We start from the raw sequence: 24,603 nt of genomic DNA on the forward strand, positions 1-24,603 counted from the left end.
CACGGGCTGGAAGACCTGACTGGGGACACATCGGACTGTAGGGATGAGGGGAACATCCTAGGGATGACAGCAAAACCACTAAGAGCCTAGACCCTTCTGGGCTTTCTGGAGCAGAACCTCAGTACCAGCTGGGAGTTGAGACAAGAGAGAAATCAACTCCTCTCTGGTTTAAGTCACTGTAGTATCCAGGTCCCAGGCAACCAAACCTGTATCCTCACTAATGATCCCCAGTGTCCAGCCACTCTCCCTCTTCTTCCTAACATTCACCCTCAGGCGTTTCTACTGTGATCCAAATAAGTTTTCTTCTCATTCTTTGGTGAAAGGAGTTTTTGCCCACTTCCTACCAACAACTGGTGTCAAGTGGAGACTGTATCTTACACTGACGTAATTTTCTGTCAAACCCTAGGCCTGAGCAGCCATAAGTCTCTTCACTTCTACGAACTGAGTGGCCACACCACTAAGAATTTTGCAGAGTGTTATTATTTTACTAATAAATTTTCTTCAAAATATTTTATTTATTTATTTCCAGAGAAGAAAGGGGGGAGAAAGAGAGGGAAAGAAACATCAATGTGTGAGGGAAACATCAGTTGGTTGCCTCTCGCCCACCCCCAACTGGGGACCCAGCCCACAACCCAGACATGTGCCCGGACTGGGAACTGAACCAGCAGCAACCCTTTGGTCCGCAGGACAGCGTTCAATCCACTGAGCCACACCAGCCAGGGCTATTTTACTATTAAAATGTTTTAATCTTGAAATTGGTTAATCTTAAAAGTAAAAACTAACCATATATTTGTTTTTATACATTACATACACAAGAAATAAATAATGTTCTGCATAGCATTTTTTAAAAAGCATCATCATATACAAATAAATCTTCAAGCCAAATGTATAAATACAGGACCCACTGAGGACTGGACTCCCAAGGCTTCCATTACTAAAAACAGGTCAGAAGCGACCAGGAGGCTCTGTCCATAATATAAGCTCCACTTTGGCTAGAAAGCAATCACAGAAAGAACAGACGAACACAGAAAAAAATAACTTGACTTATGATTGGACTGGTTATGTCTTCTGAAGCTTGGCATTGAACAAGGATGCAACTTTGGCACAGAGAGAGTAAAACGGTGTCCTTTCAAACCCTAAGTACAAAAATCACTCTTCACCCCGCCTGATATCATATCTCCTTCAAATAAATCTCATCTGCAAAAGCCCAACCCCTGGCACAGATGTTTTCCTTGGGGCTTTAGGGATGGCTTTGAACACTATTCTCTACTTGTCACATGCAGGGCTCCCTGGTGAGAAAGGGTTGTGGAAGTCTCTGCAAAGTTGCAGAGACGAACACACCAAGGACTTTGCCTCCAGGAATTCTGGGTCCTCACGGAGCCCCAGCACCAACTAGGTATACAATGCTAGGCACGTGGCTGACCCTCACGGAGCATTGGTTTTGTGAAATGGAGGTAATGGCTTCCCTGTTCACCTCCCGTCTTTGATCTCCAACGAGGTGACCCACATGAAAATCTTTTGCAAAGTGAAAAAGGGTTTCTCAGGTATCATGTATAGTAACTCAAATGAAGAGCTGGGGGCTTCTGAAGAAGTTCAACACAGACAAGAGGCTGGTGTTATAACAAGATGTTCCAAGGAAGGAAAAACGCTGGGTCACATCTGAGCACCCGCCATTCGACAGGTGACAGTTCTGGGTAAACAGACATGCATCACATATGTGACACCTTCTACCTTCCTGGACAGGAGAGATTATGCTCCAAAGCAACCGTATCTGGCAGTTGGCCACCATCTGGTCCCCAGCATGCAGGGTACCTGCTTACTACTCTGCTGGCCATCAACCAGGCCACTCTCAGGGGGAATGTACATGTCAACTGGGAAGAGGTGGGCAGAAACCGCTGAAAGCCTCAGGGCCCCCAACTCTTGCATCCTCTGGCTCCCCGCAATGTCCCTTGTGCCTTCATCCCATATATATTCATGGGTCATCTAAATGTGAAGGGAGCCTAGAAATCCTAACCCCATTAAGGTTAAGTGCTTAAAAAAATTGTCCAGTCAAAAAAAATGAGCAATAGAAAAATAAAAAAGCCAACGTGTGCTTTCAAGAGTGAGTTAAGGAGCAGGGCAGAAGGTCAAAAAAAAGTTTGACCGATATTGACCAGTGAAGTTCATTGACCCCCAACAGCGAGGGCCTCAGCCTTGCCGCAGATCGACTGTGTCTGGGTGAACAAGGACACAGGTCTGCCATCCCGACATGAGTCAGCTCCCAGCGGGACGGCCTCCCAGTGGCTCAGGTGGGGCCAGGCAGCTGGCAGCCTTCCACGCAGAGCCACTGCCCCTTGTCAAGCAAAGCACAGGCTCACCCAGTCACAAGAGCCAGCCCGGTGTGCACAAGAGGCCAGGCGTTTGCCACAGATCTGGCCTTCAAGCTATTCTAGGGCAGCAGCAGGAGCAGCAGGAGCAGCAGGAGCAGCAAGAACAGCAGCGCACGGTCCCCTCTGGCGAGAAGTCTCAGTTGTAGCGATCAAGGTCCTGGGCCCCCCAAGAAGGCTCTTCCCTGTGCTCCAGGGTCAAGACCAAGAGGAGTCCTTCCGTCAGGTGGGTCCTCAGCAGTAACTTTCCTCCATGTGCTTGGACAGTGGGGCGGGGGCCTTGCTGGCGCCCTCAGGGAAGCTCCACGGTTTGCCTGAAAGGAACCGGGTGAGAGTGGCGTTCGTTAGCTCGCTTAGCAAACCCCGCAGCCAGGATGGAGGGTGTGCCCTCATCACATCACATCACAGCCAAGCTGTCTTACAAACATCCCGGACCCTTTCCCTTGCTTCCCTTCCAGAACTAATGGAAAAGGTCCTGAGTGCTTGTTTCTCCCCACCCTCCACCACACTGGAGCCCTATCCGGGTTCCTCAGCATTGGCATTCCTCAGCACAACACTCACCTGCAGCACACACGCACAAAAGGCACTTGCATGTGTGTACACACAGGCACGATTGTGGGGGGAACTATCAACAAGTCCGCTGCCTTGATCAAGAAACAGGAGAGACCATGGGATGGCAAGGAGCGAACAAGACACAGCCCAGAGATCTTGGTTCTAGTCTCAGCCTCACTGACTCTCTGTGGAACCTCCCGGAACCCCAGCCTTCTTATCGGGGGAGAGGTGACAGCACCCAGGTCGGCAGACAATGCTGCAGGCGTTACACAGGTCTAGGGATGTCGTGACTTCCCAGAGTTCATTTATTGCTTGGGCTCCCATTGTTTTCTGTCCCTCTGAGGAGGAAGGGAAAAACGACTTGCTTTCTCAAAGAGGTAGCTGAGATAAGTTACAGCGTTCTCAACTCTCACGAAAGTCTTGGGTGAGAAAGAACAAAATATCTTATTATAGATGCTTTCTCATGAGGACAGGGATCCTTCCCAGACATCTCCAATCTATGCGGCTGTTCCCAGGGTCCCTGAAGTTAATACATGAGGAAGTACTAGGAAAGTATACATCTGAACACCAACATAAAAAATTAAACTTCTTATTGTAGCACAAAGTCACATGAGCCTAGACCGAGTTGCTTAATTAGATGGGCAGTTTCAGAATGCCACAGGCCCTGTGGTCCCCGAGTTTGTGGTCCCAGTGATGCTCCTTAGCAGGAGACAGAGCTGCTGGCATGCAGCCCAGGCCTTAGGGCTGCCAGAGAGTTCATCGCCAGGACCCCGGTGTGAGTGCAGCCACGTGGTAACCGATACCCAGATCGCGGTGAGGTGATTCATCCAAGCGCGGGTGGGATGAATCGCTCAAGAGCAAGCACAGGCTCTGAGTGAACCAGCCAGCCTCAGTCCTCGCTCTGCCATGACCAGGCAGGGGAGCTGGAAAGATTGACCTAAACTGAGCCTCCGGGCCCCCACCTGTCCATAGGCCAAACCACACCTGCGTCCTGGGGTTGGCGATACAGGTAAATGACATGGTGTACGGAAGGCACCAGACGCAGGGTGGGCACATCCGTGTGCTCGGTGTACGGCAGTGGCCTGGTGATCTAGCACCTTGGCGAGGGCAAGAGGTGGGGGCCGGTGGGGAGCTGGTCTCCCGCCTCTTTAGCAGGCGCTCAGGTCAGAGGGCGTATGACAAATTCCCCTTTGGGATGTGCCCATGGCCTCACACCTTGAGATACCAGCTTTCCTCAGTTCAGAAACAAAAGGCGTCCACCATGGGGCAAGGCAACGGTGAAGTAAGATGACCCTTTTGTCAATTCAGCACGATGCAGATGAGCATTCCTCAAAAAGGGGGAAATTGCTCACTAATATGCACTCACACCAACCTGGGTTCCCGAAAACCGAAAAAACAGGACTACGCTTTGTGGTTCTCCTTTACCTCCCCCTCAGCTTCCCACTCCAACCTGCTGCCCCGAAGGAGGCTGAGAGCCCTGGAATGGCCCACAGCCCCGCTTACCACGGAGAAGTCTAGTCTAAAACGGGGCATGGGCACCAACCCCAGGGATTCAGTTACCAAAGACACTCCACCAGGACCACAGCTGTGACCCCATGGGGTCAGGCAGAAGGAGAGGCAAAGGGGCATTAACACCGTCTGACACCCTGCATGTCCCACTGACTGGCCTGTCTCCTTGCAATGAAAGGTCAGCTTCACGCAGGCAAGGATCTCTCTCCACTCTGTTCACTGCTGTGTCCCAGGTGCCCAGCCCCGCACTAGGTGACCGGTCAATGTGTGCTGCATGCACGTAGGGAGAGCCCCACTTACCTGGTTTCATTTATTAGTCTCCATCTGTCCAGACACTTGTGGAACCAGAGCTCTTGGCCGGGGGATATGCTGGTGTTCTCAGGGTCTTCTGCACAAAAAGCAAATCTAAGAGGAAAAAGAAACCAGTGAGGCAACCAAAACTCTCGAGGGCAAGGTACATGGCTGTGCATTGGCCAGACTGCTTTCCGGAGCCAAGGTGGGCGGAGCCAGGAGAAAAGAGCAGTCCTATCCTGCTGCATCCTGACTCAAGAACCTTCAGAACTCAGGCAAGCGCTCTAACCCGTGTCTCTCTTTGACGTCTCCCGTGATTCGGCTCACGCAGCCTTCACCCATACCGCTTCCACGCTCTTCCCTCTGTGTCTCCAAAAGACTGCCTGCCTGTCTGAGCCTCCCTGACGGCCTGAGACCCTGATCTCTCAATTTAATAGGAAAGCGTGTCCTTGTATCAATGTGGCTTTTGTTACCGTCGCTACTTCTGACGGCCTGGTGTATAATGAGTGTCTTGACTTGCTTGTGGATTCCTCTCTCTGTGGTGGACTGTAAACTCCTCGGCTGGAGGAACTCAAGGCGCCTCCAGGACCGTGTTCACAAATATCCACCGACAAGCGTGGCGGGACTCAGCTGGGAGTCAACATCAAAGATTCAGGAAGTGGACAGCCAAGATCACTGATGGAATCAGTGGTGTAATAACCACTCCAACTGCAACTTACAGCCAAGCCACGTGGGTTACTCCCACCTCGGTGGCGGGTGATTAGCATGACCCCATGACCTATTGTTCACCCCAAGGACAAAAGCCCTCATCAAAACTGCTTTGAGAACTCTTTCCAGGAAGTGCAATCAGTACCTAAACATATAAAAGGGTTACTCACCTTAGGACAATCAGAAAAAGTTTAAAACAACAGTAAGGGACCAATTCATACCCAATGGAATATCAAGAATGTCCCACCAAATGTAGGTGAAGAGGAGGGGAAAGGGGAACTCTTACTTTGTGGCTAAGATTAAAATTGGTCCACCAACTTTGGAGAGGAAAATTAATAATATCTAGCCAAGCTGGAGAAGACATATGCTAAAACTGAGCAATTCTACTCTTTGGTATTTAGACCCCAAAGGAGCCCTCTCACACGTGCACAGGTATATTCATCCCGGTGCTATTCATGACTGCCAAAAAGCAACATCCACTGAAATACTCCGCAGAGCAATGGTGAAACAAATGAACAATGACATTACACACACAGAATAGACTAGATCTATATGTACTGGATAAACTTCATAAAGAGTGTTGAATAAATAAAGGCAACTTGTGAAGGGATATATCCCCTCATAAGTTTTAGAAGCATCCAAAACATTTCTGTTTGGGTACAAGCAGAAACACAAAGGGTAAAACAATCACGAAGGAGGGCAAGGCACTAACATTATTTAACGTTGGAAGATCAGTACATTTGGTTTGAAAGGAGAGGAATCGAACAGGGAAAGGGCACAAAGGGGCTTCAGCTCTACCTGTAATGTGCTACTTTAAAAAAAAATCTATCTGAAACCAATGTGGGAAACCGCTTACATTTGTGAAGTCTTAGTGGTTTATTATACTTGAAACATTTTATTAAAATGGTCCGCTTTCTGCTACCCCACCCCTAGGCACAGGCTGTACTTACAAGCAAAAGACATAATTACTGAGACCACAGCCTTGGCGCTAACAGTTTCTCCCAGCTGGCACTCCCAATTGACAGGTTTCTAGAGCAAAATCACTCGGACAAGCAGCCCAAGCCTCCTCCCCTCTCCCAGCCATCCTGTGCCAGAGGCAATGGATGGAAACAAGGGAAAATACCAGGTGAGGCACAAAGAGGATGGAGGCCGTCCCCAACCACCCCCAGCTGGCCATGACCTCCTAGAAGTCTGCTGAAGGATTTGACCAGGGTCCCTCCCATTCTTGAGAAAGGTCCTAGGGAGTCAAGGTAGGGTTTAAGGTGCTGACAGTAAAGCTCTGGATTTATCATGCTAGTCTTGGGGTTAACAGACGTGGGGAAACTGCCAGCTAGCTCAGCATAAAGGATTCTCTTTTACTTGAGGTCAGGACCCACCCCATGACCTTGACTCGTAACCTCAGAAGGAGAGGTCTAATGCTCTGGAAACAGGATGCTGAGGAAACCAGGTCCTCCCACAGACATCATCCCGGGGGCTCCCTGGACCTGGTGTTCTGGTTTGCTCTGCACAGGAGCAAGCCAAGACTTGCGGCTACATGGACCTCAGGGCCAAGAGATTAGCAAGGCAGCTGTCCTGATGAGCCCCATCCAGGAGCAGCCTCCTTCCTCTAGGCCAGCCCAGGGCTTGGCAAACAGAACAAGGGCTGGGTTGCAGCCCCCACTTGCGTACCCTTCTCAGCCAACAGCCTGTGATCACGGCACAAAAGTTGACAGAGGACTTGACGTAGAATTTGCTTTTCCTTGCAAAGGTGTTTGAGGTTTTGCCCACGTGCTCTGGATATGAAAGGACTAAAGGCACTTGCTTAGCGAAGGAAAGGACACTGCCACGACACGCCTCCTGCCTGCTACTGCCGTGGGGCCCAGAAGGGTCGTGAGGCACTTACTTCTGCTGGGTTTCCCCAGACTTGACCCGGATGCGCCTGATGTTCACTTCCTGCTTGGACTTTGGGGACTGAGACAGCAAGCTGCGAAACCCAGTCCACAGGCTGTACCAGGACTGAGATGCCCTCTTCCAGGTGAGTTTGATCTTCATCAGGTCCCCCAAGTCCTCCTCTGTGTAGACCAGGAAGGTGTTGGTGGCATTCAGCCCAATCTGCTCCACTCTACAAAGGGGAGAGAAGAGCTGGTCTCACGCCCGCCCCCTGGGAAACTGCCATGTCATGTGGGGTGACACAATGGTAGCACCTGCCTCCCACAGACTGCAGAGAAATGAGGGGGGCTCTTTCCCCAGTGCCCCCATCTGTGTTCCACCAGCAGGAACACAGTGGAAGTTCAATGTGCAACATGCTGACCTACAGCACGCCCCCCCCACCCCGCCGCTTCTTATCGAAACCATTCCTGAGCACCTCCCTATTTACGTACACTACTTCCTGGGGCACAGGTCCAAGATAAAAACAGAAATAAAGATGCACAGAGAGTTGCATGCCCACTCCACAGTATCCTCTTCCTCTGGGTCCCCAGGCATCAGCCTCCCGAGAAAGTCCTGGGCCCCCTCCTGCCCATCCGTCCCATTGGCACCTGGGAGCCTGCCTCTCCCCATTTGTGTGCGTGAGCATGTGCACACGAAGCTGCTCTCCCAGCTAGACCCTGAGCCTGGGAGCCAGAACTGCGATGCCATTCCTTTGCAATCCCAGCACTGCGCAGCCTGGCTCTTTGAACCCTAGGAGTCCCGACAAATCTATACAGATTCTGTGTGCCCGGCCCACAGAAAACCGGAAACGGTCCAGGGATGATGCTCACACCATTCCAGATTCCCTAAAGCCTCAGGGGTCAGGCATTGTCTAAAATGACAAAGCACTTTCTGCCTTCCAGCAGCTTCTCACGCTGCTGATTCATCCTGGAAGTTTTCCTCCCAGAAATGCTGTGTCGAGGGCTTGGTGGGAAAGAGCAAGTGGAGTGACAGAGGACTGCAGGGGCCGCTGGAACCGCCCTGCCCCCCCACCAGCCCCCCAGACTACACTCTCCCGCACCATTCACAGGCTCCTGCACGCTCTCCTTCTGCCCCAGCTGACCCTCACCCCAGCAAAGGGAACTCGGGACTTACGTTTCCAAAGGCAACATCTGGGAGTCTGCATTGATGCCATAAAGGGTGACATAAAAGGCGGGCTCGATTTCCGTCGTGTTCTTATAGCTGAAGACGTGGATTTTCATCTGATAGTGATAAACTGCAGAAGCAGCAGAACAAAGGCATTTGTCAGCCTTGATCACTGTGCCAGGGCGACCTGACCCAAGGTCAGTCACCCAGGACACCGAGTGAGTTTTTAGGGCTGGTCATCCTTGTGGTCCAGCCCAGCCTCCAACTTCTCTCTGGTCTCATTCTGTCCAGTGGCATAAGAGATCACCAGGATGTAGAAGAAGGAGCTCTAAACTTGGGGTTCAGGAGAACTTTGGGGGTTTCTGGCCCACCTACTTTCCTGCTGCATAACCTAGCATTAAGAATCAAGGCTCTTTAAGCCTTAATTTCCTAATATGTAAAATAATACCCCCAATACCCACAAAACTTTATGGTTTTATAACATGTTATAAAAAGGCAGGCATTAATTTGATCCCCTCAGATTTTTTGTAATCATCAAATGAGAAAACAAGGATGAAACAGGTTTGAAAAGTTAAATGCAAGAGAGATTTAAGATGTCAAATGTGATCATGGTGTGATAATTCACACAACAAAGGGAGTCCCCACCATTTGTTCGTACAGACTAAACCTCCTGAGGCATGCACAACGGAACCTGATCTGCAGGGGTTTGGTTTAGCTGTGCCGGCCACACCTCGAGTGCGGGGACGTGCCCCGCCCCACAAGGTATTTAGAAGGAGGGAGAAGACAGCCCTGGGGCCCTGGGGGACAGAGGGTTACCTCTGAAAGGCATGCCCGCCCGGGTCTTTAGGTACATCTTGCTGTTCCTCTTGTTCCTCGTTTTCTTGGTGTTGTAGCCGATGCTGTTACAGCGGTGCTTCCGGCAGCTGAGACAGATCCCCTTTTTGAAGCGGTTCGAGTCCGTGCACCGGAATGCGAAGCTCGGCTTGTCCTGATGCATCAGCGAGTCGACAAAGAGGTATATGGCCCGCTCGTGCTCACATCTCACCCCCTCTGCGAACGCTGGTGAGGGAGGGAGGCAGAGACGGAAAACAGGCCCGATAAGCCACTTGTCAACGATTCACCCACTCAGTCAGTAAGCACCGTGCAAAACCGGGAGTCACAAAATAGCCATGGGGATGGGAAGCACAGCACAGGAAACACAGCCACTAATATTGTAGTATCTGCGTACAGTGCCAGGTGGGTACTCTGTAAAGATTGTGATTGTCTAAGCACTACACTGTACACTCAACATTAACACAAAGTAATATTAAATGTAAACTGTAACTGAAAAATAAAAAAATAAGTACTGTACACCTCACACCAACCATAATGAGTTGCACTGTTGCTGTTTGTGTTCTCATTTGTGTAATTCTTCATACGTGCCCAGTGATGTGCTAGGCTTCCACTAAGATGCAGGAGAGTTAGAGGCCATTCCTGCCACCGAGCCGCTTGCTCCCCAGGCGGGAGGTCGGCCCTAACGCACACAAAGCAGCAGGGAGCAACAGAACGCATGCAATGGGCACGAAATCGGGTGATGAGGAGCAGTGTACAGCAGGAGTCACCAAGTCCTGATAAGGTTGTACAGTCGCAACAAGGGGGAAATGGGCCAGATGCTAAACATCATCCCGTCCGGGGCTCAGCAAACTACAGCTGGCAGGCTGACCACTTGTTTTCGTAAATAAAGTTTTACTGGAACACAGCCGCGCTCACTTGTTTATATGTTGTCTACAGCTGCTTTGGTGCCATACACAGCAGCAGAGTGGAGTGCAGAAAACAGGCTCTGGCCTGCAAAACCTGAAATATTCACTAGCTGACATTTCAGGAAAATGTTTGCCAACTACATTCTAGTCTATTCCTTTCCATTATAACCCAAAGGCCCATAAATGTGAAGTAATTTGCTCAGGCTCACACAGACAGCTGGTTTCAAAGTTAGAAGTATAACTTGGATTTTCTGGCGCATAATCCATCATTATTTCTTGTAACCAGAGGCTGAAGCCAATAGTTTCAGTAAGTCCTGGGACTCCAAGAAAAACCCCATTCTCACTAACACTGAAGAAATGCACCCTGACTGGCATGGCTCAGTGGGCCGAGCATCGGCCTGGGAACTGAAAGGTCGCTGGTTCTATTCCCAGTTGGGGCGCATGCCTGTTTGTGGGCCAGGTCCCCAGCTGGGGTCATGATCAATGTTACTCTCGCACATGGATGTGTGTGTCTCTCTCTCCCTTCCCCCCTCTCTAAGCAAGTAAAAATAAAATGTTAAATTTAAAGAAAGGAAAAGAAAGAAGGGAAGGGAGAAAGGGAGGGAGGGAGGGAGGGAAAGAAAGAAAGGAAAGAAAGAAAAGAAGGGAGAGAGAAGTTCCATCCTCCCACCCCCTGGGGCAGGGCTGAACTCCCTCTGCATGGACCTCCATATCCTTCAGGGGCTACCTGGGTACATTATCATACTGGGAGAGGGCAATAGTCTTAATACCGAGTTTCGGAGCAGGACGCCCAAAGGCACAGCATCACAGAAGAGAGAACCGACTGGGGCCGAGGCTTAGAGATGCTGCCAGGATCCAAGGCAGCGAGTGAGGAGAAATCCAGAAAGAGATCAGTCATGGGGCCACACATCCGTTCCAGCAGCACACTCAGCCCAGCCCAAGCCTGCTGGCAATAGACTCAGGCATTCAAAGACAAATGATAAGTGAATAGAGAAAGCACCTTGGGTTTGCTTCTTTAAAATGTTACAAAAAATACATAATAGTGTGCTCACACTATAGAATATCATGCAGTCTCTAAAAATGAGAAGGTAAGATCTCGGTGCTCTGACATTTAAAAATACCCATAACATACTATGATTGAAAAAGGAAAGTGGCAGAGCAATGTCTTTCTGACAAATAACATTAAACACACGCACATAAATGAATTTGCAAAGGAAAGACTGAAAAGATAACACTGTTCGCTCCTATTGGCTAGTTCTGAGGAGTGAGCAGAAGCAGGAGTGAGAGGTGAGGGGGCCACTTTGCTTTTTGCTTTACGCAATTTGATATTGCTTGATTTTATTCAATACGTATTTCTTTTGTTGTAAAAGGGTATTAATCAATAGAAGCTGGACCTCAAAGCGTGAGGAGGCAGAGCAGAGACCACGGGGAGGCTGTTCACAGGCTCATCGGACGAGGAATGGCAGACAGTGTTTGAGGGCCCCGGTGGGGGGAGGTGGGAATAACACAGTACGTGTGGTTGGGACCTCTCACAGTTTGGGCTGATTTAGGAGATGTGAAACCTCCCATGAAGCAGAAAACAGGGAACTCACTTCCATAGGCAATTGACCCCAAAACGTCGTTGAGTCCACAGCCTGGCTGGAAGTCGCCCCCATTGGGGTAGATGTCGATGTGGCCCACGGGCCTCTGGATCCCGATGCTCAAGCCGAAGGAGCGCGTGTAGGTGTGGAGGACATCCACAAAGTCCGCGTCGTCGGGGGACAGCCGGCTGTGGATGTCCGCCCGTTCGAACATGGGCCCGGCGGGATCCAAACCTAGGGCGGAAGGGGGAGCCAATACCAACTGTGTCAGGTGCGCCAAGTTGGGTCAAATCCAAGTGCGCAGGAGGACACTCAGAGCCCAGCCGACCTGGAACGCTCAGTGCCTGCTGTCAAGGAATTTCCACTTTCTTCTGATGCCTTCCCCTGTCCTGACACTTCAGCTGATGCAGTCAGTTGGCCACAAGCTTCACCCTGACCCGCAGCTCCGAGGAACCACGGACTGTTAGAACGACAGCAGTTCTAGGAAGAACTTGGGCAGGCTGAAACTAAGCCACTCGTCCCATTTGTCCTGGCACTGAGAGCCTTCCACAGCCTCAAGTTACCAGGTGTTTTCACGGAATAACTGAACGTCCCACAGTTTCAGGAGGGAAGCCTCAGTGTCCCCAGACTGAGCTACTTACTTTACGTCTGGACTTACTCTCCCCCCTTCCTTTAACGATGGGTCAGGCCCAGGAGTGAAGCGGTGAGATACACTGAGAGTCTGTATCTCACGCCTCCAGAATTTCTCTATGTACAGCTACAAAGAGAGAACATTTTTGCCTGAACACTTTCTGGATTGAATAGCCAAGTAGCATGGTAGAGAGTACTGGTCCTGACATTTGAAAACCACAGATATCACCAGGAGCTTGTTACAAAATTCAGATTCCACTCTGTAACTACAAATAACTCTGGAAGGGCAGAGCAGCCACAGGTTACCTGTGGTATGAGTGGGGGTGGGGGCAGGGGAGAGCAGGGTGGGGCACAGGGTGGGGCACTGGGCGGGGAGTGGCAGCCAGAAGAGAGACTTTCGCCATCTTTTAATTTTGGAACCACATGAATGCAAAACGATTCAAAAAATGTGAGAACTATAAAATGCCGATTCCCTGGGCCCCTAGAGATTCTCATTAGTAGGTCTGGTATGGAGCCCAGAAATGTATATTTATTCCTTAGGTGACCCTGAAAGTAGGTAGTCTGCAGGCCAGATTTTGAAAAATTTCTCCCTACTTCAGTATCATCTAGAAAATGGACGTGAATATCTCAACTCATACAGCTCGTGTGAGGTAGTATGAGACCAAGCGCTTGTCAGTGCAAACACTAGCTCTTATTACCAAACGCAAGTAATCATGGGGGCCAAACTCATCCCAACCTAGAAGGCTCGTGCCCTACAGACACAGAGAAAACACACGAAGAGACTATTTACAGCAGAGGAAGGGGGCCTGTTTAGTCTAGAATAGTGGTTCTCAACTGGGAGTGACTTTGCTTCCAAGGGGACAGTTGGCAATGTCTGAGGTCATTTTTGGTTGTCACAATTGGGGGGGGGCAGGGGGGCGGGTGCAGAGAAGCTACTAGCATCGCATACAGAGGGCAGAGGCCAGGGGTGCTAATACACACCCAACAGCGCTCAGAGCAGCCCGCACTACAAAGCATTAACTGGCCCCAAATGTGAACAGAGCCAAGGCTGAGAAACCCTGATCTAGAAACAGCAAGCGGGGAGGAGGCACGACCCAAACCAGTCCTGAAGAGCAAGGGGCGGGAATGGAACTGTGCTCCCCAGACCCCGGGACCAGGGAACGAGGGGGCACATCGGGCGGCTGAGAGAGCAGTTTTAGGGCAAACAAAAGGCAACGCTGTTGTCCGGGGAAGACCCGTGAAACTCACTGCTCACGAGAACTGTAAACAGGTTTTAGAAGTTTAGATAAATGGATGGAAGACAGAGGCCGAAAGGGAGCCCAGGCTGCTTGGGGGCTCATCCCCAACCCAGGACCCAAAAGAAAGGTGGCACAAGAGGGGTGTCCTCCCAGAAGGGTCCACGATGACACATTTTAGAGGCTACACAGACCACAGAACTGACACCAGTGGCCTCTCCCTGCCTGCTGCCGTGTCCCCTGGAGGAAAAAAATATATAAAGAGCAGCATTCTGCTTTGCAACCAACACAAGAGAGGAGCTCTTTGCTGGGTGTGAACAAAAGTCTCCACCAGACGGTCAGCGCCATGGAAACCAAGCTGGGTCGGAGGAATGCAGGCAGAGGGGCTTCTCCATGGCCCGCTGGCAGCCAGGCTGGGCCTGCACCTACCCAGGCTGACCCGACCTGACACAGAGCCAGGGCCCAGGGACTCTGCAGAAAAGTCCCACAAATTACTTTTTTAACTAGGATCGGGAGGGAGAACTTACCCCCTCCGAAAAGAGAGAAGATGGAGAACCACCCCTTTGTCCACTCAGTCTGACTCCCCCAGAAGTGCTCTGTCCAGCGAATGGAATGCACACACACATTTGTGCACACACGTACACACTCACACACACACACACACACACACACACACAGGAGCGCCTCTGCATTCTGGCCTGGCAGGGCAGAGCCTCCTGCACTACATGCAGCTCCTGCAGTGACTGGGGAGAGGCAGTGTGGTGCAGTGGGTGGGGGCGGGCTCTGGAATCTGACAGCCTGGGTTTGGGTCCCAGCCCTGCTACGAAAGATGCAAGATATTGGACTCATCATTTAAGCAGGGTCATAGTCTCCCCACCTGTCCAATGGAGCCAAAGGACCCCCTTTGCCCAGGTGTTCTGTGGCTTACCTGTCACAGGCAAGAAGTACCTGTCATACATTAGGTGCTCGACACTAAGCAGCATCTAGCCCAGAGCCTACCGACTGCTCAATTTATATTTCTTGAAGAATGAATAAATCTGCTTGCTTATTTACTTATAACTAACTAGATAAAGGTTCAACTAGAAACATATGCCCTCTTCCCTAGTACGTCACAGAACTCCCTCAGGAGCCTAGGAGTGTAGAGCTTGAGCAGACCCCATACGCAGCTCTCTGATCCAAGCAACACTGGGATTCAGGTGTGCCCCTGCGGGCCGCAGGCCTCCGCATAGCAGCCGCAGTCGCGGCCCCAGGACCCCATTCCAGCTACGGTCTCTGGTCCCCTTACCAGCCAGGACCCCCTGTGCCCAGGCCCAGGAGAAGTCCGAGGGCAGAGGGAAGTTTACAAGCTGCCCCCCGCCCCCCCCCCATCAGACATGCGCAACAGCACATGTCGGGTCATCTGCATACCCTCTGAGGGGCTGCTTGGCAACTGGGTGGAGGCCACGCCTTCCCGCCCTGCTCCTCCCAGCCCCCCCCCCGCCCCCCACCCCGGCTCCACAGAGAAAAGCTGGAAAGAAGGGGCCAGGCTCAGAACACGCAGCCCGGCCCGCATACCCCAGGCAGACAGCACGCAGGACTGATTAGCATTCTGCCAGCGAGGCACACATCGCAGGGGCTGCCACCCAGACAGGGGAAAGAACGGAACGCCCCGCACTAGCCTCCTCTCATTTGGGATTTAGAAATAAGGAAAGGGGGGCTCTACAGCCTGTCCTTGCTGCCGAGGACTTTCCGGTGGGGGCCTGGTGCGTGCTGGCCCCCACCAGACCGGCTGGCCCGGCTCTGGATGTCCTGCTTCGCACTGGGGCTAGGAGGGGGTGCTGAGACAATTGGCCCCAGAGTGGGGTAAGGTCAGACAGCTTTGCTCCGGCAGCGGGTTAATGAGCAGCCATGTGTGGCCACACGGTCACTGTCCTCTTAGCTCAGGCCCGCCGTCCTGGTGATAAAAAATAAAGCTCTCAAAGTATGCCGAGGCAAATAATTGAATCTAAAGGAGCGTGTGAGTGTGTGGGAGTGTGCACAAGCACATTATTAGGCTTAAGCCCAGGACAATGATAATAAAGAGGGCCGCTGAAACCTCCCAGATTCAGATTTTTTTATAAATCTGCCCCAGCAGCCTACAGTATTGCTGAAATCTGAATGTCTACCTTCACTAAATCTTTCTTTAGCTAAGACCACACCTCTACCTGAGTCCTATTTCAAATTGAACACACTGTTGGGAAAGAGATTGATCAACTCTTTCCTTCTATTTTGGGGGCAAAAGAGAAGCTGTGGGGTGGGGGTGGGGGGGAGAGACAAAAGAAGGTTGGAAGGAGACTACAAGTTCAGGGCAACACATGTGCCGTTCATTATAGCCCAGAGGACGCCCCACACAGTGTGCAAGGGGTCCCCAAGCCGAGAGAAAGAGAACCTTTCCCACTTCTCACAATCACTGAAGGATTTCACCCGAACTCTCACGTCAACAGCTAGGCAAAATGGAAAGCTCAATTTTCTGTTGACAACCTAGGTGCTAATATCCGAAAAGTCTCTTTAAGGGCAAAGTTTAATCACCCATTCTAAACAGGTCGTTATCACTAATAAATCTTCCAGCTCAACATTGGCAAGAGGCTGTCGGTAGATGAAATAGAAACCAGAGGCGGAATTCAACCTAGAGTCCACCGATCGATCTTTCCCCTGAGGTTCTAGAGTGTCACCAGCGGAGACGGGATGGGGGCCCCAGAAGCTTGCAGGCTCACTTTCGTTGTTAGCTGTTCGAACCTGGGTGTTTCCTCACCTGCTGGGTCAGACCAGTGCTTTCCAAACTGTGTTTCCCTGGGGCTCTGGGCTGCTGCAATGCCTCCGGGGAAGGGGAAGGTCCGAACAACAAGGCTGACACTGCCCACTGCACACCCAGCCTCGACCAGAACATCCTTTCCGTTTCATATATTGGGAGGCCACACAAGTTTAATTTGCAGAAGAAGGGTTCTGTGCATAGAACATTTGAAAAGCTAGGGGTTAGATGTTCCCCAGGTCTTTTCCAAAACTAACGGTCTATGGCTCACCCACGCTGCCTCATTTGGGAGCACTCTGGTTCCAAAAAGCCAGCTTGTCAGAGGAGCTGGGGAGCTCGGGGGGCAGCTGTTTGTGGAGGAAGCTGAGCTTACCCGTGATTCTGCCCACCGTGCCCTTCACGAAGTTGCCGGCGTACCCGGCCACGTGAGCTCCAAGGCTGTAGCCGATCAAGTGAACATTCCCAAGAGAAAAATCATCCTTCTCCTGCAGGAAAGCACAAAAGTGTGTCAGTGAGAATGTCGTCCTGAACCCACAGAATCCCCCACAGTTCCACAGTTCAATCACGACAAGGAGACACAGGAGCCAGGGACAGAGACTTGCAGGGGCCTGGCTGGCTTTGAGGGCAATGCAACACAGATGGAACCCAGCCAGGTAAGAGGAGGTCAAAAGAAGTTGGTGGCACTGCAAATGCCAAGCGCTGGCGGCAGGTTGTGACTAGAAGCTGTAGACCTGACCTTCCCCTACATGTTTTCCATTCTTTCCGGCAGCATCCAAGGGGGAAGGGCGGTGGTGTGGAGGTCAAAGCCACCAGGCTCACCAGAGACTAAGTGCCAGCCTCGACCTGCAGCTGCACACTCCTTGCCCGCTGTCTCAGGCCCCAGGAGCTGCACCCTCACTACAAGCTCGCCTGGGACCCCAGAGTGGGAGCACTGCACCCCGACAGGGCACTCTGCTGATGGGGTTGAGGGGGTGGGGGTTTGACTCCACTGTTCAGGAACCAAGTTCCCCAAAACAAGCTGGGCAGAAGACTGAGGGACTGTTCGAGAACCCAGAATTTTAAGACCTTTAGATCAGTTTTCCACACTTGATATTTTAAGCAAGGCAGTGGGCTGCATTTGTGTGAACCAACGCCCTCCCCACTCTCAGGACAGGCACCCTCCAGAGGCAAAAGCAGATGGCAGTAGGTTGGTAAGATCACAAGCCGGTCCTGGCTCCTGGCCATTCCCAACCAACTTGAGAGTATGCATTTCCAATATCAGAAAGTAATGACTCATCAGGCAAACTTTCTTCTAGGAAATAAAGTAACAGGAAGAATTCAGAGATATCATAATTAAAAGGCTCTCGAAAAGTCCCAGATTTCAAGTATTTCAAGTAGTACTTAATTCAATAACAATCTGAATCCCAGAGATTTTAATCAGACATCTGAAATCCACTGTAACACTGTCTGGCCTGTATTTCTTAAGGTTTGAGTTCAAGATGCTGCTCACGAAAGATGACTCCCTCTCATCCCTAGTACCTGCAGCCCATCCAGGAGCCTCGCGATGCTCTGCCCCACCGCCCTGATGTTGTTGACCGCGTCCGTGTAAAGCTGGTGAGCCAGGGGCAGCCAGTCAACCACCACGACATTGGCTTCTTTCTCTCTCGTCCTCAGGGCTGACACGAGCTTGTACAGCCACTGTTCAAATATGCCACTCATCTGCAGAGAGAACAGGACATTTAAAAAAAAACTTCTCTGTGTTCAGAGATCCTAATGAATGTAAGATTCAGTTTTATGATCCTCTCCCCAGCTGATTCCAGAATCTTCACCTTAACTGAGCAGGGACCGAACATTTGCAGGTGAGCAGGGCCAGCCACAGGCAGGGTTTCTCTGTGGGTACTTGTTTTCATTGCTCCTTATATCCCTGGTTTTTCTTAACAAAACATGAAGAGCTGCTGCCCCGCTGTCCTATAAGGCCACTGTGAGATACGCATTGGTGGCAATACTGGTCTGAGGTAGGCCTACGTCCCTATCACAGCCAGGCAGGTGACCTGCTCCATCGTTCAAAGGCAGCTGGGAAGGGCTGCTCTGGAGAATTAGTTCCTCTCTTGAAGATGCAGGGAGATGGTGTCTCCTGGGCAAACACCGAGTTAACAAGGGACCCCATCCCACAGCCCACCTCCGCCATGCCTCCTGGCCCCAGAGAAGGGAAGATCCATCCCGGGAATCCCAAATTAGAACTCAGGACACATTTTCCCACAGAAACAAAGTAGAAACGGTGACAAGGTCCAGTTGTAAACCTCTCCACAAGCACAGTATTAGATAAAAAGATTTTTTCTGTGCCTGGCCTGGGAACCCACCTGCCATCTACAATCTTGCTTCTATGGAAAACTGCTACTCCAAGTTCCAAACAGATTACAAAAGAACTTTCTGGAATGCAACCCATTTGTAAGTTGCAGGCAGTTTGTATTTGCATTTTGATGGGGGCCTTAAGAAGATTCAAAAGCATGATTCTAATCATGGGTCGTGGGATGCAGCTGGCTAGCTGGACAGGCCTTGAATTGCCTCCTCAATCACATTAGGTAGGTAGGCACCTACTCCTTGGCCTCCCCCCAGGGCTGACCCCAACAGTTGGTGATAGACCTAAAGACCCAGGAAACATGTAACAGATATGAATTTCTCATCATTAGGAAGAGAAATGTCCCCTCCCAATTAATCCGGGCAGAAACCTACTCACTTAGTAGTGCCATTTTCCTACAGACTGTCACTATGTGAATGAATGAATAAATCCCTTGCTAGCCAAAAGCTTCTGAAGCCGAGTGTTCAAGCCCTTTTTTCTTGAAGTTTGTCATGGACCTTTCAATGTGAATTGCTCAGCTAGGACCCAGAAAGAGCCTTTAAAGGGAGCCACCTCTATGCAAACAGGTGGGCACCATGCCAGCGGCAGCAAGCAAGCCAGGCCAGCTGGCTCCTCAGAGACTCTCCGAGCCAGTCAAGTTGATTCAGCTCAGCTCAGTCCTTACGGAGGGACGGCCCCCGTGAGGCAGCGGCTGACCAACATAATTAAGTGTAATTAGAGGGATCCTTAGGAGCCAGGGGAGCTGGGCTGCTGCCCTCAGGAGAGCCACTTTCTGAAAGCCCGCTGTGTGCCCACATTAAATACCACCCTGCTGGAGTCCAGATTGCCCCCTTGGTGAAGTGCCCATTACATTCTTCACAGCTGTCTGAAATACAAGCAGCCCACAAGAAAACGGGGGAGCGGGGCGGCGGGGGGAGAGCGGAATCTGGAAGCACCAGTCTTCTTTTTAATTGACCAAAACAAAAGAAACCAAATCTTGGGTAAAGCGGCAGAGTTCCCTCCCCTGGGCTCACCGTCCATCCATGAATGATGAAAAAGGTTTTGGCTGTCGTGTTGAAGCCACAGTCTTCTAGGGTCTGGTTGTGGCCAAAGGAGAGGTAACATCCTTCATGCTCAGGGTCCTCGGAGGTGCGGAGGTTAAACCGCACGGCGGGTCTGTCAACGGCCTGTCCGTCCTCGGGTTCACGGAGCTCATCTGGGGAGAGGGAACAGAGCTCGATGCGTCTAGTGGGCTTGAGTCATGAGAGGTCTGAGGTGTCGTTCTAGCACAACCTTGAGGAAATTATTCAAGCCCTCTGGGTCTCCGTTTTTACCTCTGCTGAGTGTGCCCTCCTCACCTCCCAGAAGAGTTGCGACAATATTATGAAAGGGACATCTGGTCTATATTTAAGAGTATTAGTCACTAGTATTAATTACGGTAACTGAAATAAACAGGTGTCTCTTGCTTTTCTTTCTTCTTCCCTATCAAAGCAAGTTCTCTTTCTTTCCCTCAAGTTACTGCTTTTAAAGTATGGGTCCTCAATTGTTTTTTCCCCAAAATGCTTGGGACCAGTTGAGTTGCAGAATTCAGACATTTCCAGATTGTAGAAAAATGGCATTATGGTACACACAGCCTGTATCATATAACACCCCCAGCGGGGTCTGGAGCATTCCCCACCAGCATTTCTGCAGGGAAATGTGTGACTGCTCACAACCTGAGGACAAAAAGAAAATTATAAAATAGCCTCCTGTCCGTCTGGGTCAGTTTTGCTGCCAAATGAGTTCAAGCCAGGTAAAGCCAGGTCTGCAGCCAAATGAGTTACCAAACAAACTTTCCAGTTTTGAGAGATTTTGGAGTTTGGAATTCAAGGTAAGAAGCTGTCGACCTATGACACGATGGGCTTCTCCTAGTGCTCCCTCCAGGCTGGACTCTAGCAGCTACTGCAAAACAACTCATGCCTCCTCATTGGCCTTTACAGAGCCCGGCATGGGCCAGGCGCTCTTCTGGTTCGTTAAATAAGTGACTGAAGCCATGAGAAAACTCCTAAAAGCAGCAAAACCACTCTCTCCAGCTCCACCACCACTCAGAGACAGTGCCTTGGAGGGGATAACCCGATAATGCTGCTCCCATGACAAAGCCAAGATCACGGATGGTCCCTATGGCCTTTAAACACTCGGTGCCACAATCCCCACACGGTGTCAATGGTCATAAGCAAACCCCACCAAACACTCTTCCAGCTGTCTAGGACACCACCCCTTGATAATGGGCTGAGAAATTAGAAAATCAAACTCGCCTGTCACCCAGAAACCAGGGGAAAAGATACCAAAGGACCATCCCAGAAGCTTCATTTATCCCAGAGTCAGGAAGCAAATGGAATCATAGAAAGAAGGACCAGCATGGTGGAGAGGGGGCGGGCAAGGGAGAGAATGCACCAGGTGTAAAAAAGATAGGGTTCCAGAAAATGCATCTCAAGGGAGAGAATGCACCAGGTGTAAAAAAGATAGGGTTCCAGAAAATGCATCTCAACACACATGAACAGAACTTTGTCATTCAAGTAACGAACAAAAGTTTCAACGGGCAGAAATTTGAACCGTGGACATAATTAGTCTGACACCTCCCCAGTTTCCACCCATATAGCCACTGCACACAAAGCCCAGATGGAAAATTCTAGGGAAAAGGGCTTCCTGGGACAGATTGGTGGATAAACCCGCATATTGACATAAAGGGTTCACCTCAGCAGCTGCCTCTCTGACCCCAGAGTTCTGTAGCTCCATTGCTACTATTTTTGGCCTGGGTCACTTCAACCTCTGGGACTTTATGGTTGTTCTTCAGCCAGATGTCCTTGTGGTTCATTCTTTAGTTTATCGCTCTCGAATTCTTAAAGAGGAAAGCCTGACCGCAGGTGAAAACTGCACCGGCTTCTCCCATCGGCACTCCATACCTCCCACAACACTGAGCACCGTTTGTAAATTTTAATTGGATTTTGTCTGCCTTCTCCCCGCTGACGTGGACGCTCCAGGAGGGTGGGGTTTCCACCTGCTCCTAGAAGAGCGCCTGGCACTGAGCAGGCATGCAGTAAACACTTTCCTGAATGAATGAAATGGCCCACAAATGCTCAGAGTTGCAGACCACAGAGGCTGGAAGGAACATGACCATTCCACAGGAGAGGAGCTGGAGATGCTACCTCCTCCAAGTCACACTATTACTTAACACTAGAGTCGGGGGCATGCTAAGCAACGCAAGCTTTTTCCATTCATTCATTCAAATCAGCCCTCCCACCCGTACATACGTTGACGTAGACCAATATCATTTGGCCAACCTCAGCAGAATAGTAGACAGGGTGCGGTTTAAGGGTTCCCCTGGCACCCCTGCTGTGGGACCCCACCCTCATTCCACTGAGGCAGACTTCTTCCAGGGGAAGAGAGCCATGCGGAACTCAGGAGGAAGAAAAGCTAGCAGCTAGGAAGAGAAAGAGAGGGAGCTGGGAAGAGCGCTGGGGAGGAGGAGGCTGGCACCCTGTGAGAAGCAGCCCAGCAGCTCCTGGGCAGTCACTCACCAAACGCTCCTGCCACCCTAACTTTCAAAACGCCTACATGGAGATAGGTTGAAAGGGCGCCGCGTGAGAGCGCTCCTTCTAACCTTCTACCCTGGCAAACCTCCAGGTTCAAAGACGAGCGCAAGGTTGAAGAGCTGCCGTCAGCCAAAGGCGCTGACTGGACAGCACGTTTTAAGGGACCCACCCGTGCCGTGGAAAGGGGTGGGGAGGGAGCGAGCGGGCTAGGTCCTGCTAGCGATGCCCTTTTCAGAAGCGCCAAGAAACAAGTGAACTGCAAGGCTGATGATTAGCAGGAGCAAACGCAGAGCGCAGGGGGAAAGAAGGATTTCCCAGGAACAAGGAAGCACTGAAGAAGGATCTGCAAGACAGAGGGGTCCCGGCGGCACAGAAAAGAAGTTGGGGGGCAACAAAAAAAAATCAGTGCACGTTACCTTGTAACGGTCCCTCTGGACCGAGGGTTGCGGGGCCTCCCGCGGCAAAGCAACAATAGGCGCTCCAGAGGCAGAGCTGAAGAACGGAGTTTCTCATCCTTCCCCGCCGCCACACACCCGTCGCCAAACGGGACTTTTAAAAGCGGGGGAGATAAAACAAAACGAAACGGGACACCTCCCGAGGTTCCAGCAGTCCGAGCCGGTAAGACCCGAAGTGGGCACCTCCTCTCCCCAGAGCGGTGTAGCCCCTGAGACCGCTGAGAGTGGAGAAGGTGGGAGGTGAAAACGTGGCGGCACGGAGCGGCTGGGGTGGCGGAGGGAGTGTGAGGGGGCTTAAACCAGAGTCAGATCTGCCTTCACCCACGCCGCACGCCCGGGAGGCACAGGCTCGCCACTGTCATGCAGTGAACTCCCGGCGAGGTAGGTTTTTTAAAGTAGGGGAGTCATCTGACCCATCGCCAGATGGTGATTTGCATAATTTATTCCCGGCCCCCGACGCTGATTGGTCACACCTTCGCTGACGCCGGAACCGAGACTCCCAAAGTTTGAATGAAAGCGCCACACACCCACCACGTGGACGCTCTGCACGCGCAGCCTTGCGTTCTCCCCCTCCTGCCATTCTCCAGCCTCCACACTTCCTCCTAGTGCCCAGCCCGGGACCCCAGATTCTTCGCTCTCCCCTCGCGGGGGTGGTGGGGGCCGTGCTTCCATACACTGCGCCCGCTGGGGACGCAGTCCTTGAGGTAGGAAGATTATCCTCTCCCAAGTGCAAAGCTACCCCCGCGCCCGGGAATGGTCTCTCCGCGCCCCCGGACCAAGGGTCCGGATGGTGCACAGCCACCTTGTCGCCTCCTTGGTACTTCCTTCACTCCCACCCAGAGAGACCTTCGACGGCTGCAGACAGCGTGATGGGACTATAATCGGGCAGAGCTGAGGGACTGGGGGCTGTTGGCCCCGGAGCCAAGGTGGCACAGACCCTTCTCGAGTCCTCGTTCCACCACTAGCTGCAAACCTCGGCGCAAGCCCTTGAATTTCTCCAAGGCCGTTCGTTCCTTGGTCCCCAATACCTGTGGTTCCCGCTGCTTATGGATGTTGAGTAAAATTAAAAGATAACGCACAGCGCTTAATGTGGCGCCTGCCACGTAGTAGGCGCCCTAATAGCTTGAAGGAGAGGGGGGCGCTGGAGGGATACCAGGCGACACTTCCCAAAGGAAACAGAAAGCTGAGGTTGGGAGGTGGCAGACGCGTGGCCCTCACCGAGTCTCTACAGATGTGCGCAACTACTTGTTGAGTGGAATTAAGTAGCTGCTTCTACTCATCAGTTTTCCGTCCTCTCCTTCCCTTCACTGATCCGCGTCCCTGCTCCTCCCTCGGGTCTCGGATCCCGCTCCGCCGGCGGGACTCCGGGACCGAGAATGGCGAGCGCAGGAGAACTTGTCGCCGAGTCCGCATCTGGCGCAAGGGAGCCGGAGCTGATCCCGGGGCTCTCCAAGGGCCACCACGGCCAGGACACCTGGAGGGCGGCTGCGCTTCAACAGTCCTTGGGGACGCCGCGGCGGTGGGAGGGAAGGAAAACTCCGCCGCCAAGCGGCGCGCCGCCTTCGCTCCGCGTCCGTGCCGAGCCGGAGCTTGCTCTGCGCGGCCGCGCGAGTACCCGCGCGGTCGCCAGAAGGGAACCCGTCCCACTCCAGCCAGAGAAGGACAGCAGCCCCGCGCCCCTTCCTCCCTCATGTCGGGGCCGCAGCCGGGAAGGCCTGTGTGGGCAAATCAGTCCGGAGGAGCAGGTCCTGTTCCGACCTATAGCCTCGGAACAGCTCTCGCGAGCTGTCACTCATTAACAAGAGGCAGGCTGGCTTTATTAGTTGAGCATAAAACTCCGTGCGTTTTA

The 24,603-nt window shown here is 51.7% G+C and overlaps 1 protein-coding gene across 1 annotated transcript; it reads right to left on the minus strand.

The window, feature by feature from the left end:
* Positions 1–1,243: 1,243 nt before the first annotated feature.
* Positions 1,244–23,125, minus strand: LIPG (lipase G, endothelial type). The gene is made up of 10 exons (XM_028524511.2): positions 22,716–23,125; positions 19,762–19,943; positions 17,929–18,108; positions 16,784–16,895; positions 11,791–12,012; positions 9,276–9,518; positions 8,469–8,589; positions 7,309–7,527; positions 4,728–4,832; positions 1,244–2,680 (listed from the first exon to the last, which is right to left on the minus strand). Exons 1-10 carry the CDS (start codon positions 22,810–22,812, stop codon positions 2,659–2,661), a joined length of 1,503 nt encoding a protein of 500 aa, XP_028380312.1. The 5' UTR covers positions 22,813–23,125; the 3' UTR covers positions 1,244–2,658.
* Positions 23,126–24,603: the final 1,478 nt, after the last annotated feature.

The sequence above is a fragment of the Phyllostomus discolor genome, chromosome 9 (genome assembly GCF_004126475.2).
Source record: "Phyllostomus discolor isolate MPI-MPIP mPhyDis1 chromosome 9, mPhyDis1.pri.v3, whole genome shotgun sequence".
In the NCBI taxonomy this organism is placed as follows: Eukaryota; Metazoa; Chordata; class Mammalia; order Chiroptera; family Phyllostomidae; genus Phyllostomus; species Phyllostomus discolor.